Source organism: Gymnoscopelus braueri, assembly GCF_963280865.1.
Source record: "Gymnoscopelus braueri genome assembly, chromosome: 5".
Lineage (NCBI taxonomy): Eukaryota > Metazoa > Chordata > Actinopteri > Myctophiformes > Myctophidae > Gymnoscopelus > Gymnoscopelus braueri.
Window position 1 is genome coordinate 45,147,007 of NC_137606.1, and position 14,794 is coordinate 45,161,800.

The window sequence follows — 14,794 nt, forward strand, 5'->3', positions numbered from 1 at the left end:
AAACTACATTTCCTGGTGACTGCTAAAATGTATTTTCTTTTACAGTATAATACGATTTTAAGCAATACACAAGTATACAGTACATTGTAAGTCTACAGACACCTCACATAATAAACAGGTTAACAGTATACTGTAGACCCTAGTAGACCTACAGACCCCTCACATAACTACAGTAGATCTGTTTTCATGAGCCTGTGTTCCAAACCAAGAGACTATTGAAAACATTCAAGCCCCCAGGTAGGTGTTTTTCTTTTTTTCTTTACTGGTCTCTGGTATTTTAGGTCAAAACTAGGCCTTTTTTTTACTGTTGCTTTCCTCTCTTCTGTTTGTACCCTTTTAGTTATGTTTATATGTGCTCTTCTTGTAATGTTGCTTGTTATCTGTATGGGCACTACGGATGGAAATTAGAATTCTTGCTAAATCCGGCGTATTTATTGTATGTGTGGTGTTCATTAATATGTGCGGTCCCCCCCAAATAAACGTATAAATAGTTCTTTATTCGTGCAATTACATTTTACTGACTTTGTAAAAGCTCAGAATTGGGTATAAGGCCAAATAATGTCAAACACCTTACTACTGCTACTGATGATGAAGGTAAGAGCTAAATATTTTTGTTATGCAGAAATTATTCAACTAATTAAGTAATTATAGCAAAACAGTTAAGCAACGTACAGTATTCAATAATAAAATAATGACAAAAACAATAATAGCACCCTTAAATCGACAGCAACTCTCTTGCGACTGCAGTATAGTAGCCAACTTTGGAGAAATGAGCAGGGGAAAAATCCAGAGTCCTCTTGTTCTGAGACCGAGTCAAGACCTAGAGAAATTGCAGGCGAGACCGGACTTGAGACTGATCTGGAGTACTACAGCCCTACACCCAGCTATGAGCTGAGCAGTATTCATTGTAATAAGCTGTATAGAATACTTAAAATGAAGAGGAAATTGAACATTTGACACGTTTCCTCCCCATTTACACAGGAGATGGGGATCTACACAGGAGATGGGGGGAGGGCCATTATCCACCTACTATATTTAACCTGCTCTAACTCCTGCTAGCCAACGGACGTCATGTGGTTTAAGAAACAATGACCCTTCCTTTCTACTCCTATGTGAGCCATTAACCTTAATGGCATGTACATATTGGGCCATTTCTCTCTCTCTCACACACACACACACACACACACACACACACACACACACACACACACACACACACACACACACACACACACACACACACACACACACACACACACACACACACACACACACACACACACACACACACACACACACACACACACACACACACACACACACACACACACACTATTGTGTTTGGTTTCAAGCTAAAAAGACAGACTTACTGTGTTAGATTAGATTTAGTACAGAATTCTACAACTGTCTAGGTGGGGAGATGACGAGATAGTGGACCCTATCTCTGAATAGTAATTCTCACATTCTCTCCTTTAGGATAACTTCTAGCTGCCGAAATAATAGTGAAATTAAACTGTTCCTCATTTTGCTTGGGACCCCCTGAAAGCCCCTGGAGGACCCCTGTGGGTCTCTACTGTACACTACTGCTGCTACCGTATCTGAAAAGCACCACAGATAAAGATCACTTTGTAACGGTTTGGCCAAAAGCAAAAGGGTCCGGGGTGCCAGCCAGGTAGCTAACCTGACAAAATGTTCAATACGAGTAGCCTAACCACTACATAAGGCTAAAAAGTACGTAAAAGTACAAAAGTATTGGCATCAAAATGTACTTAAAGTACCAAAAGTAAAAATACTAAATATTTGAAAATAGCAGATCTACAAGCTCACAACGCGTCGCGCTGCGACGCGTTGTGAGCTTGTAGATCGGCTATTTTCAAATAGCCTATGTATAGAATAGGGCTAAAGTGGTTAATATATGTTTTATAATGTCATAATTTATATCTGAAAAGTAACTAGTAACTAAAACTTTCAAATAATTTTAGTGGAGTAAAAGTACAATATTTGCCTCTGAGATGTAGTGGAGTAGAAGTAAAAGTATTGGAAATTGGAACTACTCAAGTAAAGTACAAATACCTCAAAATTTTACTTAAGTACAGTACTTAAGTAAATGTACTTAGTTACTTTCCACCACTGATTTATCCATATCTCATTTACTGCAATATTGTCTGGGCAAGTACATGTCCATCTAATTTACACAAATGACTCATTACTCAAAAGACATTTGTAAGAATAGCTACTTCTTCTAACCATTTGGCTCCATCTGCAGCTCTGTTTAAAAAAACAAAATGTATTGTCTATCTACTTCTGCAGACACACGGACACAGACACGCATACAAACACATTCAACTCGACACTCTGTACTTGTTTTTTCTCGTGTCTTATGTTTGATCACATTTTAGGTGAGAACTTGTATAAGCCCTGTATCGGTTTTCTTTCTCACCTGGTCCTGCACTTATTTCTGTCTTTTAATCATTTGTTACCTTATGTACCGTTTTTATTGTGTGGATAAATAAAACAAAAACAAAACAAAACCCCAGCCTCCACTTGCTTTGGTTTATGCATCCAGGAAGTGTTTTTTACTTCCAAGCAAGCTCCCTGTGAGAACTTAAAGCTCCCTGCATGAAATTATTCACATGCTGTGTATTTCATCTTGTTATGTTATATTGCTATAGCAGGGAGCATCCCCAATTGTAAAACCATACCATTCCACTAAGTCTTATCGCCACAGTTCTTATATGACGTGATCTAAGATTTCTCGATGGGGAATTTCTATGGGGAAAATTATCCATGACCCAGGGTTAGAGGGAATGACATCAGGACTTCGGTACTCTATACAGTAAAGGGTTAACTAATGATGTGGGGGGTTTCCTGGCCCCTGTCTGACACATACTATAATTTGGCAGAGTGCTAAAAGATGCCGGTACTATTAATTCCCATGACATCATACAGTGTTGAAAGCTTTACACACTAGCTTAAAACCAGAATCATTGTAAGGATGCATGTCACTCAAGTGCCTGGCCTCTCTTGTCTTTTTGGTTTCTAGAGATTGAAAAACTGTTGTGTGTTTGTCTAAAGGAGTGAGCTATCTGCTTGCTATGTCCCTTCCATCATTTTAACATCTTTCAACCTAGCATCCCTATTTTGGGCATGTCATTTTTCTTTTCTTTTTTTTAATAGTGAAAATAGCTGATCTACAAGCTCTGCTATTTTCACTATTTGTTGTACAATGAAGTATATAGGGCTTAAGCGAAGAAGGGCAGCTGAGCAGATTTACCAAAAAAATATAACCCTTGTGCTAGGGGATTTTGTGATTTTGTTCTCTTTACTGATAACCTATAGCCTGGTAAACCATCCCGGTCACGGAATTCACATTTCTATGTGTCTTCTGTAGACCTGGTTTACCAGGCTAAATAATCTAGCCTCTCCAAAGCCTATATGGATTGATTCAGTCCAGTATGAGAAATAACAAAATACAGTTTGCACACTGCAGAGCCCCCATGGTACAATCTTCAATGCTCCATAGAATGACTGACATTTAGTTTATATCACAAAGAAAATACAATAAATATATTATATAATGAAGAACTTATTCAAAATGTTGAGTGTAGTGTTTACAGACAGATAAAAGTATATACAGGACATCCTGCCGTTCAACCCAGAACCCAAAGTTACATGGTCTCAAATCACTGTATGTTCATCTTAATCTTAACTAATCTAAAAAGTTAATAACATATAGCCTAACAAGGAAACTGATGATAACTGTACCTCATGGTGTATTCATAGACGATGAAAGGTATGCAGTATGACAACCACACAAATACATCAGTATGAAAGACAGGCTTCCTCGTTTGAAACGTCAACACAGAACAGAGGTGAGGGGGCGGGGGGGCATGAGAGAGAGAGAGAGAGAGAGAGAGAGAGAGAGACAGAGACAGAGACAGAGACAGAGAGAGAGAGAGAGAGAGAGAGAGAGACAGAGAGAGAGAGACAGAGAGAGAGAGAGACAGAGGAAAGTGAGATAAGGCTGTCTTACCTGTCTTCCTAGCATGTTCCCAAGGTGTCTGCTTTCACGGAGCAATGAAACACACACACACATGCTATATAGACACACACACACACACATGCTATATAGACACATACACACACAACACAGTGGTGTGAAAAATCTAATGTGATCGGAAACGACCGCCTTACTTTGAAGAAGGGGAGGGGACAAAGTCGATAAACGAGGAAACACATTTTCACTGTGTTTGTGTGTGTGTGTGTGTGTGTGTGTGTGTGTGTGTGTGTGTGTGTGTGTGTGTGTGTGTGTGTGTGTGTGTGTGTGTGTGTGTGTGTGTGTGTGTGTCTGTCACACTGCCAAAAGGTTGACAGTCAAGCTGCTTGCTGACTGCATTGTCTACAATGCGAAAGGCCCTTTGTTTCATTCACCACTCACATCACACACAGAGTTACAGATGACGCGAACGAAACAGAAAGACATAAACAGTGAACTTAGTTCAACCAGCTGTCAATGTTTCAGTGCTTGAACTAAGCTCAAGTTCATGTATAGTTAGGAGTGAGTGTGTCTCTAACCTGTGGACTGTTTAATTGCACTTGTCGGTTTTGTTTTGCGTGTGTGTTGTCAATGATGAATGAAGCATTGAAGACAATAAAGTCAGCAAGCCGTTTGAATGTGTTACCTTTGGCAGTGTGACACACACTCATTATATGTAATCTGCATGTGTAGTTGTATACATACAGTGTATATATACTGTGTGTGTGTGTGTGTGTGTGTGTGTGTGTGTGTGTGTGTGTGTGTGTGTGTGTGTGTGTGTGTGTGTGTGTGTGTGTGTGTGTGTGTGTATCTCTGAGAGTTGTACAAATGGAACCAAAGACGTCACTAGACTGCTGGATGTTTTGCTTTTTTTGACAGTTTGTCAGATTCCGGAAGAGTCACAGGGTCACTGGTCCTGCTCTGCCACATTCACTGCTAAAAAAAAAAGCAAGACATCCGCTGCATTTCACCATTTCGGCCAGCAGATGGCAGCAGTAGCTGCTAATAAAGACAAGACAAATAGAGCAACCAGTGACACAGAGAGGTTTAAACAAACACCCATGACTGTCATTTTTGGGTATTTCTATTTTCTATTTCTTAGTTTTTCCAGAATTGTGTAAGGTACTGTATACACGCTGGTGCTGATGACGTTTATAGGGAGTCACAGCCCATACTGACCATATCATGATGATGTCACTGCAACAACGAACGTACTTTCAGGTGGAAAACGCTGACACCACCACACTGGGGCAGTAAGGTTATGAGTGCCATTGACGTGTTTCACGTGTTTTACCGCAATGGCGCAACGTGCCAATGACGTGTTTGACGTGTTTACATTTTTTTTTTTTTTAAACTGAAGATTTGCAGCTCCATCCACTCCTTGTTTAACTTATAACTGAAAAAGGCTGTATCTCGCTTCCTAAGCACTTTTTTTTTACTCTCTGGCACTGGGACAACATAGCCAGAAATAAATAATTCTGGCACTCGGTGAGTTAAGGTTATACTGTAAGGCTCTGCAGGAGGCTAGCTCCTCTATAAGAGGGTTGTTGGTGTAGTAGCCTATGGGTAAGAAGACAACAGCCTCTACAGAGCTGGGGAAAGACCATAAAAGCCAACGTCAAGACCAAGAACAAGCTTGAAACGATGTCCAAATTTGGAGTGATACATCATAGATATGTCGATGAGTGACTGACGTCATAGATAATTGACTTTACAGGCTGGCCACATGCAGTCTGAGATCCACACTGGAGCCACGCAATTCCCATGTGGATCCGGATATCCTGGTATCCACATGAGTTTTCTTATTATAATCAAGATGACCAGTATCTGTGGGTGGTGTGTACAAGGCAGGCATTTGAGTTTCCTTCAATTCCTGGTATGAAGTAAATGGTAAATAAATGGTAAATGGTGCATTTATATAGCGCCTTTATCCAAGGCGCTTCACAATGAGTGTGCATTACATTCACCCATTCACGGCGGAGGAAACCAAGCAAAGGCACCAATCTGCTCATCGGGGGAAATTAGGGGTTCAGCGTCTTGCTCAAGGACGCTTCGACACTAACTCTGGGGGAGCTCGGGATCGAGCTGGGAACCTTTCGGTTCCCAAGCGGCCGCTCTACCTCCTGAGCCACTGCCGCCCCTTAGTACCCTGTATGTAAGTACTTGCAGAAACCTCACTCTAACCAACACACTTCACACATGCTTTTCCTGCTCCTCAACATGTGCGTCACACTTTATGCTCAGGTACAATTCTTAACACACCGCCTACGTAGATGCAATGTGGTGCGACAGCGGAGCCAACAACACAGCAGAGGTCATGACCCTGATGCTAGACAGGAGGGTGTGGAGGGCAGCGATACACACACACCAGTGGTGGAAAAAGTACTCAAAAAGTAAAAGTATCAATACTGCAATGTAGAAATACTCTGTTAGAACTTAAAGTCAGAAATTCAGAATTTACTTGATTAAAAGTACAAAAGTATTGGTATTAAAGTACCAAAGTAGAAAGTACTCATTGTGTAGAATGTCCCATTTCACAAGTTTTCAAACGTATAAAAATCTTTAGAAAATAGCAGATCTACAAGCTCACAATGCGTCGAATCGCCACACATTGTGAGCTTGAAAATCGGCTATTTTCAAATGGCCGAAATGTATGCAGGGTTTAAGTGGGTAATGTATCTTTTGTAATAATAATCAAATCTTCAAAGTAACTAGTAACTAAAGTTTTCAAATAATTGCAGTGTAAAAGTATGATATTTGCCTCTGAGATGTAGTGGAGTAGAAGTAAAAGTACTGCAAATTAGAAATACTCCAGTAAAGTAAAAATACCTCAAAATTGCACTTAAGTACAGTACTTTAGTAAATGTACTCAGTTACTTTACACCACTGATACACACACACGCAAAAACAAGCCCGCTACAAATACATATCCCTCCCACCAACGTATTTTGAACCTTATTTGCATTCAAGTACAAGAGTGCAGTATTTACAGTATTTTCATAAATAACCTGTCTATGGGGAAAATGAACAGGACATTTTGACCATAAAGCAGGAGGGACAGTTTAAGAGAGGATTTCACACATCATTTAGTAGACACTTTTAAAATATTGAGACAGCGCCGCTACTCGAGGCCCTTGAGAACTATGAACTGCAGCTGCCAATGCATTCCCTATGAGAGGATATGAGAGTTAGCCTACTTTTAAAATATTCCTACATTAACTGGAGACTATATTGATATAAATAAAAATATGTTTCCAAATGTATGGAGTGTTGTTGTCAACATATCTTCTTGTTTTCTTAATAGTTGATGTGTTTCACATTTAATTTTCCACTTTAATGGATTACCCATAATGTTAACACGCAGAGGGTAGACGGCAGACAGACAAGTAGTCGCATTTCAGTGACATCACTGTCTTTACGAGCGCCGAGCGTCGACCTTGAAGAGGAGAATTCTCATCCCAATCCCGACTGACTTTGTTCATGTCTATATTTTGAACATCTCATAGGCTTATATAAATGTTCTACCTACTGTGGAGCTCCGACGGTAGATGAAAAATTAAAACGTGTGGGTTTACTGCTGTTGCATTAACTTGCCTGAATGTAAGTTGGGGAAATAACCCAACTAAATGGAGGAGTGACATACAGTATCCCGACATTTTCAACTACTTAGTGAATTCTCCAGGATAGTATTAATATACAAATAGTCTTGCAAGATGCTGTTTGGATAATTGTCCAAAATAAATAGCCTATAAAAATGATACATGAGAGACACAAACGTATCTAGGTATTGAAAACCTCAAGGGATGCGTCCGTGACGTATATACCATGCGACCACTTAAACTTTAGATTTCAGATGCTTTTGACACACGGATGGAGTATATTATAGTATATTGTGGGAAGTATATCGAGATGACAGATATGGGAGATTAAAAGGGATAAATTAAACAAATGGGACAGTTTATTAGAACACAAAAAAAATCACTACAGCCTCAGTAGTTAACCTGTGAAATTACGGTATTTTACAATGCCTCTCATAGTGATTGCATTGAGAGCTGCAGTTCATCGTTCTAACGGACCTCGAGTAGCGGCGCTGTCTCAAAAGTGGGCGTGAATTTGTAGGCACCCGCGTCAGCCCGTGTGTGTCTATATGGCTAACGATGTGTCTCACCTGTGACTGGGTGTGGTCCTCGGATCCCTAGGGGGGCGGCGGGGGATGGGCGGAGCGCCTCTAGGCCCCGCCCCTACCTTGGGGGGAAGAGGTGGGGCCGGTCTGTCGTCGCCAGGCTCAGCTGAGGAAGAGGAGGACGAAGAGGAAGAAGAGAGGGAGGCCGTGGGGGAAATCTTTCCGTCTCCTGCCCTCTGCTGGGCAGAGGGGGGGAAGACGGCCAGTGTGTCGGGTCGTCGTTGGGGCGAGGAAGGCGAGGCCGCGGAGGGGAAGCTAGGGAGCGAGAGAGGAGTGTGGGTGGGGGTGGGGGCGGCGGGGGTGACAGGGGTCCTGCGGGGTCTAACCGGTGTTTGAGTACTGGTTACGGCCGGTACCGGCGAGGCGTTTGCGGGCACCGCGAGAGAGGGAGCAAGAGCCGGGGTGAAGCGTTGCGGGGGGCAGTTGGGGGTGCTCCGTGGTGGGATGGGGGGGCACTCGGAGCCGGAGGGCACAATGTGGTTCGGGGGTTGGGCGTCCGTCGGGGACGCGGAGAGATATCTAGTCCTTGATTTAGGAACCGGCCTCACCTGGTCTACACTTGCCCCTCCTCCATCGGCGCCCTCTGCCTCCTTTCCTCTGGGTGCGCTTCGTCTCTCTCTGGGCGTAGGCCTCGTCTGCCTGCCCGCCTCGCCCTCTGTGCCCTCCTCGCCCTCTGTGCCCTCCTCCTTCAGCCTGGGGATCAGTCTGTCCCTGGGCATGGGCCTCTCCCTCTCTCCTCCACCCCCTTCCTTTCTCTCCTTCCTCTCCTTGGGGACGGGTCTCTCTCGCCCGCCCGGCGGCTTCGGTACAGTTCTCCCTCGCCGCAGGGCTCTGACAGGCTCCGGGGAGCAACCCTCCTCCGCTCTCTCCATGAGTGTTTGTTGGGGCTCCGTGTCAGGATCGGTAGGGAGGTGCGGGTCCAGGTGGGACGCTCCGTGCTGGCTGGCCTTCTTCTGCAGGCTGGCCAGGATACGCCGCTGGTGTCCCGGGAGGTTGACCCCCATCCTGTCCAGCTGATCGGTGGTAAGGCTCTGACACTCCTGGAACGTTGCCAGTCCGGCGTCTCGGAAAGCCTCGTGGTACTGTTCCAGACGCAGCACACAGAGCCAGTCCCACACAGGCGCGCAGGTGTCGGTGTCCGACATCGTTTGTGTGTCGTCTGTGTGTGTGTGTGTGAGCGTGCAAGTGTGTATGCGGGGAAATGTCAGATCATGGCTCAAACAACCTGTGGAAGAGAAAAAAAGAGAACAAAATATTGTTGGTTAAATACTGTGAAACACTGTCATATTAACCGCTTTTATACGAGGTACGATGGGTGTCACACGCCGAAAATGCGTGTAGGTTGTAGATCGGCTATTTTTTACTAATGACATGACCAACACAGGGAAGCCACATTGGTAAAACTCTAAATCTATCTAAGCTTGGAAACGTTAAAATACAAAACTACTGTAGGTACGCCAAGCTCAGTTAGACCCTGGATGCAGCCGACGACTTAGTTCTTATTTGTCTTCAAATCTCTGTTCTGGTGGAAGGAATTTTAAACTGAAGCTGACTCATTCTTTGAATCAAATATCAAGTTTCAATTTGAACGTGTTTTACAATTACAAAGTAATTGCCAATAAGTACTTTATTGGCAATTACTTTGTAATTGTAAAACACCTAACTTGACTCCCCCCCAAAAAGACTATGTATGCTCATTCTAAAATGCGTAAAAAGTGAGAATGAACCACCAATGTTAGTAAAATAATAAAGATTTATGGAGGCAATAGGGTAAGAGGAATAGGGAGACTAATTAAATATTTACTGACACCACTGGCAAACAAATCACAAAATTGGACCAAAAAGCAGCTCTTTCCACATTTGAAACATTTTATTTGAATGAACTCGCCCAGTAAAATATGAAACGCCTGCACATCACTGGCTGTGGGATAACGGGGAGGCATGTCAAGTTATAATTAAGGAAACAGGATACTGGTGGTGTTCTGGTGAATTCAGTGACCTCAAGTTTCCCCCTATACCCTGACCAGATCCATACCCAAACCTTAAAGGAGCATTTCACCCCTGGAAGAAACTGCAATCACTCAATGGTAATAGTATTTGTAGTAGATAACAGTAGCACAATTTAAAATTTGCACCCTTTGGCCAGAAAAATAATGAAATCTGTGTGTTTGACTAGGGTTTGACTGGACTGCTGCATTACTACAATGACCATAATGCTTTGGTGCCTTGTGGCAGGGGAGGTTCCATGTGGGTGTGATCTCCAACAATAACATCCAAACAGCATGCCAGTGTCGCCATGTCTGCTTATTATAAGCGGCTTCTTTCTAAAATGTAGTTGATATTTGGGCTTGTTTCCAAATGTTTTGATTGTTGTCTAAACCAGTGGTTCTCAAACATGTTCATGTATTTTTCCACAGACCCCCATCTGAAATTATAATTTGTGCCAGGGAGCCCCTAACAAATATGTGTCAAAAATATTCCACATTTTCCCCTTATATGTTTGTATTTGTATGTTTTGTATGTTCGGTTTGTTTGTTAGTAATGTGCTAGTCTTTTCTTTTTTTGTGTATGTTTGTTTTCATGTTCTGAAAAATCCAATAAAAAGTAAATGAAAAAAAATAAAAAAAATCCACATTTTGCACTTTTTCCCCCTCAAGATTTTTTTGTAAATAGCAGATCTACAAGCTCACAATGGGTCGCGAAGCGTTGTGAGCTTGTAGATCGGCAATTTTCAAATATATAATATCCCATGTCTAGGTAAAGTGCTCTTGGCCTAGTTATCTTCTTTTGGGCTTGTTTTCATAGACCTGGCTGCTTATTTCTCTCACAATATCTGGCAACACTGGCTGTACTCGCGCACGTTCATCTAGTTACATATATGTCCAAGGATTCGTTAGTGATGTCATATCACTGGGACATCCTTGGTATCTTTCTGATGTTCTACTTCCGTGTCGCATAGTATTGACATCACTGTCGAATCCTTGGTATTATGATCCTAGCCTTTGCGACGGTGTTTGTTTACCAGCGCTGCCACTCCACGCTGTATTTTTTTTTCAAGCTTGTGCTTATGAAACACTACAGAGGATTATTATTTCATGTCAACATTCTAGTACAACTATCAGAAGATAACTCAGGTAAAGTAATGCCTCACTCTGCAAGGGGGTTTGCCCGCTGGCCGCAGCTAATGGGAGTGGCCGAGTGGCGAAAGAAGGTTGAACAAAGTGTTACGGGGGCTGTCGTTTGGAGCTGGTCTGACTGAGACGCGTCAAGACAACATGTAGTGCGGAAAGGAATGAGACATATCTCTCATGACGCAAATAACGTCACGAAGAATGCGAAGATTACTAGATATCTAAAAACACAGATTATTCACACAAAAAAACCCAGGATCTTGTTTCTTGACTCCTAAACTTCATTAAAAGACCGAAAACTTCTTCCAGGGGTGAAATGCTCCTTTAACCATACCACACCTAAATGTAAACAGGGTTAAACATGGAGGCACCAAATTCATCAGAACACTGGCACATGGATGGTTCTTTGCAGCATGCCAAGCATGATTCAACAATAGTAAGTCAGTCAGTCAGTCAGTCAGGTCAGCTACCCACATTGACAATTACAGGCCATCCCTACCAGGGTCTGCAGCAACAAGACACCATTTAACTATACTAACAGCATACTAACCAGGGGGTCCCCAGCAAAAGTTAATATAGCATCACAATCATTTTAACGACTTTATCCATTTATGTGTTGGCTATTCAAAAATAGCAGATCTACAAGCTCACAGCGCGTCACTTCGTGCCGCACTGCAAGCTTGTACATCTGCTATTTTTGAAAAATCTTGACAAATATCGAAAATGTTTGGACAATTTTGAATAACTTTGATTTTCTTTTTACATAAATCTTCTCTTCTGGGGGACCGTGGCACATAACATTCTCAGATGGGGGTCCGCGTCCATATACATATCAATTTGGGTGGTCCTTGACATGAAAAAGCTTGAGAACCACTGGTTTAAGCAGAGCAGATGGTTTCAGTGTTCCTTCAACAAGGTGACTGCGTAAAGTGACAGTGAGAGAACATACTGTACAAGCCAACCCAGGCACAAGAACATACAGTATGGCCTGCTGGTCACAGCGAAGCTGCACCTTCCCAGGCAGTCACACAAGGCTGTGGTGAACCACCACAGATATATGCTCATCGCCTCATGAACCTGGCTCCTAATTCACCCACTCAGTGTGTGTGTGTGTGTGTGTGTGTGTGTGTGTGTGTGTGTGTGTGTGGGTGTGTGTGGGTGTGTGTACTGTACGTGCGTGCAAAAACGTCTGCGAGGGAATGGGTGCATCTAAGGATATATGTATGCTCTTTCAAGAGGTCACATATCGTCTCTGTCGAGTGGAAACCTCACATGACAAAAACTGTTACTTTTCACGATTCAAAATAATAGCAAAAATAACTGATTGGCAAGCTCAAAACGCATCTCTTCGCACCGCATTTCAAGTTTGTAGATCTGCTATTTTGGATACTTTTGTGTGATACTGTGGTATGATCAAAACATTTTAATTTATGAAAAAATATGGAGATAAGGGGTTTCTGCCCGACAGCAACGATATTCTGGTTTTCAATGGTAATCATTTCTGCACCCCGACCATTATCCTCTCTTAGCCCAGCACCCTCTTCATATTCTGTCACTTGGCATTGCACGTGTGCTTTAATTCAAGGTAGGTTAGTTATTACTGTGGAAGCACCATCACACAGAGACAGCTGCAATACTACTTGTAAGTAAGTTATTATAATGTCATAGCCTACCCGGGATTCAGACCCAGGTCTCCCGCGCTTGTCCATGGAAGATATTGAGCTTATATATGAGCTTCAGGCAGTACTACTTGTCAAATTGTTGGTGTCCTACCGACCTACCTGACACCAGGGTGAAGAATTCTCAATGGAAGAGTAAGGAGACTACCTCCAACCACTGCAGATGTACTAGTATTGTAATACTCTACCATACAGATAGGTTAAAATAATGTTTTATTCATTAAAATAAGTTCCGGGTTAAAGCTTGAAGTGTTTTGGATGTGTGAGCTTGCTTCTTTGGGTTGCTCATAAAAACATGTAGCAGCCTCTTTGTATGAACAACCTTGAACCTTGAATGGATCTTGAGAAACAAATCATGTGATCCCGTTTGGAAAGCATCTTGCTTGTAGGCCTGTCACAATTATAACACAATCATCTAATCGCAATTATTTTTGCATAATCGTTTCCATGTAATAGGAAATAAAAATCATAGATTTTCAAATATTAAAAAAGCAGAAATAGCAAATCTACAATCAGTCTTTAGCATATTTCTGCTATTTTTACGTATATTTTTTTAAAGTACTGTATGTCAGTGATTTCTTTGTACATCGAAGTTAGTCGTCATGTATCTGCCCTGTGTAGTATTTGATCACGAAGCCTAAAATGCTAACCGAAATTAGAATTTCATCGTTATGTTCCAATATTCAATGCAAAAAACACAACGAAATCGTTAATCGCAATTATTTGTGTGACTATCACTTTAATACGAATTAATCGTATGGTGGATCTGTTGTCCTCATGCATTACCAGCAACATTTGCATTGTTGTTGTAATTAATTGTCTCTCTTCTTCTGTCCAGATGAAAATACAACATCTCATCTCTGTAAAACAGGAACATCAATCGATGACTTCACTGAGGGTTTTTGACAGTGGCCATGACCTACTGTAGATTATGTCATGGTTCTATAAATCTATATTAGGCTTGAACACTACACTATAACGGAACATGAACAAATATGTGCACGTAAATCATAAAATTGTCTAAGTATAGTGGCTGAGACTAAAAGTGAGTCAAGTGACTTTATGTCTGTGAGTATAAGAGGTCAGCTGTTTGCCCAGCTGTGAGTAAGATGACGTCTAAGGACATTTATGGACATTTAAGGCCAGTCCCACACAGCTGCTGTTGACGCTGGCTACTGTGTTCAACATTATGGATAATAACATCACATTTTGGATTTGGTCTACAGCGTTGACAGTGACACCCTGCATTAGAATTACAGCCAGTCACCTCTTCATGGTGGATAAAGAATTTGAATCCAAGCGCAAGAAGATTATTTCATATAGTACTCAGAGTGACACTGCTGGAGGGGGACATGTTCTTGTCCCCCCCCATCTGGCTCAGATGAGCGCATGATGAGAGGAACTTTTAAGTGTCTTGCTCAGGGACACAAGCCGAGGGGTCAAACCGGCAACCTTCCAAATCCCAGAACGTCCTCTCTTCCCAGTCATCTACGGCCACCATTCTAGAGATTTCCTACAGTTTACTGATCCATGCTCACTGCCTGGGTTGGGTGACCACTGACCATAACATAATCCATTAAGACCGGGAAAGCATCTGTGTAATTTTTTTAATTTCTTTGGCTATTCAAAAATAGCAGATCTACAAGCTCATAGTGCGGCACCGTGCCACGCTATGAGCTTGTAGATATGCTATTCTTTTGAAAAATCCTTAAAGCTTGTGCAAATCTTTGGATATAGATTTTTAAAGCGAACGTTTTTAACTCCA

The 14,794-nt window shown here is 42.1% G+C and overlaps 1 protein-coding gene across 3 annotated transcripts in view; it reads right to left on the reverse strand.

Moving 5' to 3' along the window:
* Positions 1-14,794, reverse strand: part of arap1 (ArfGAP with RhoGAP domain, ankyrin repeat and PH domain 1) — a 113,920-nt gene that overhangs the window by 76,123 nt on the left and 23,003 nt on the right. For all 3 annotated transcript variants that reach the window (XM_080429607.1, XM_080429608.1, XM_080429606.1), the window contains exon 2: positions 8,205-9,444. In XM_080429607.1, coding sequence (XP_080285733.1) covers positions 8,205-9,364 — 1,160 coding nt within the window. In that variant the 5' untranslated portion in view covers positions 9,365-9,444. The remainder of the gene's footprint in view (positions 1-8,204; positions 9,445-14,794) is intronic.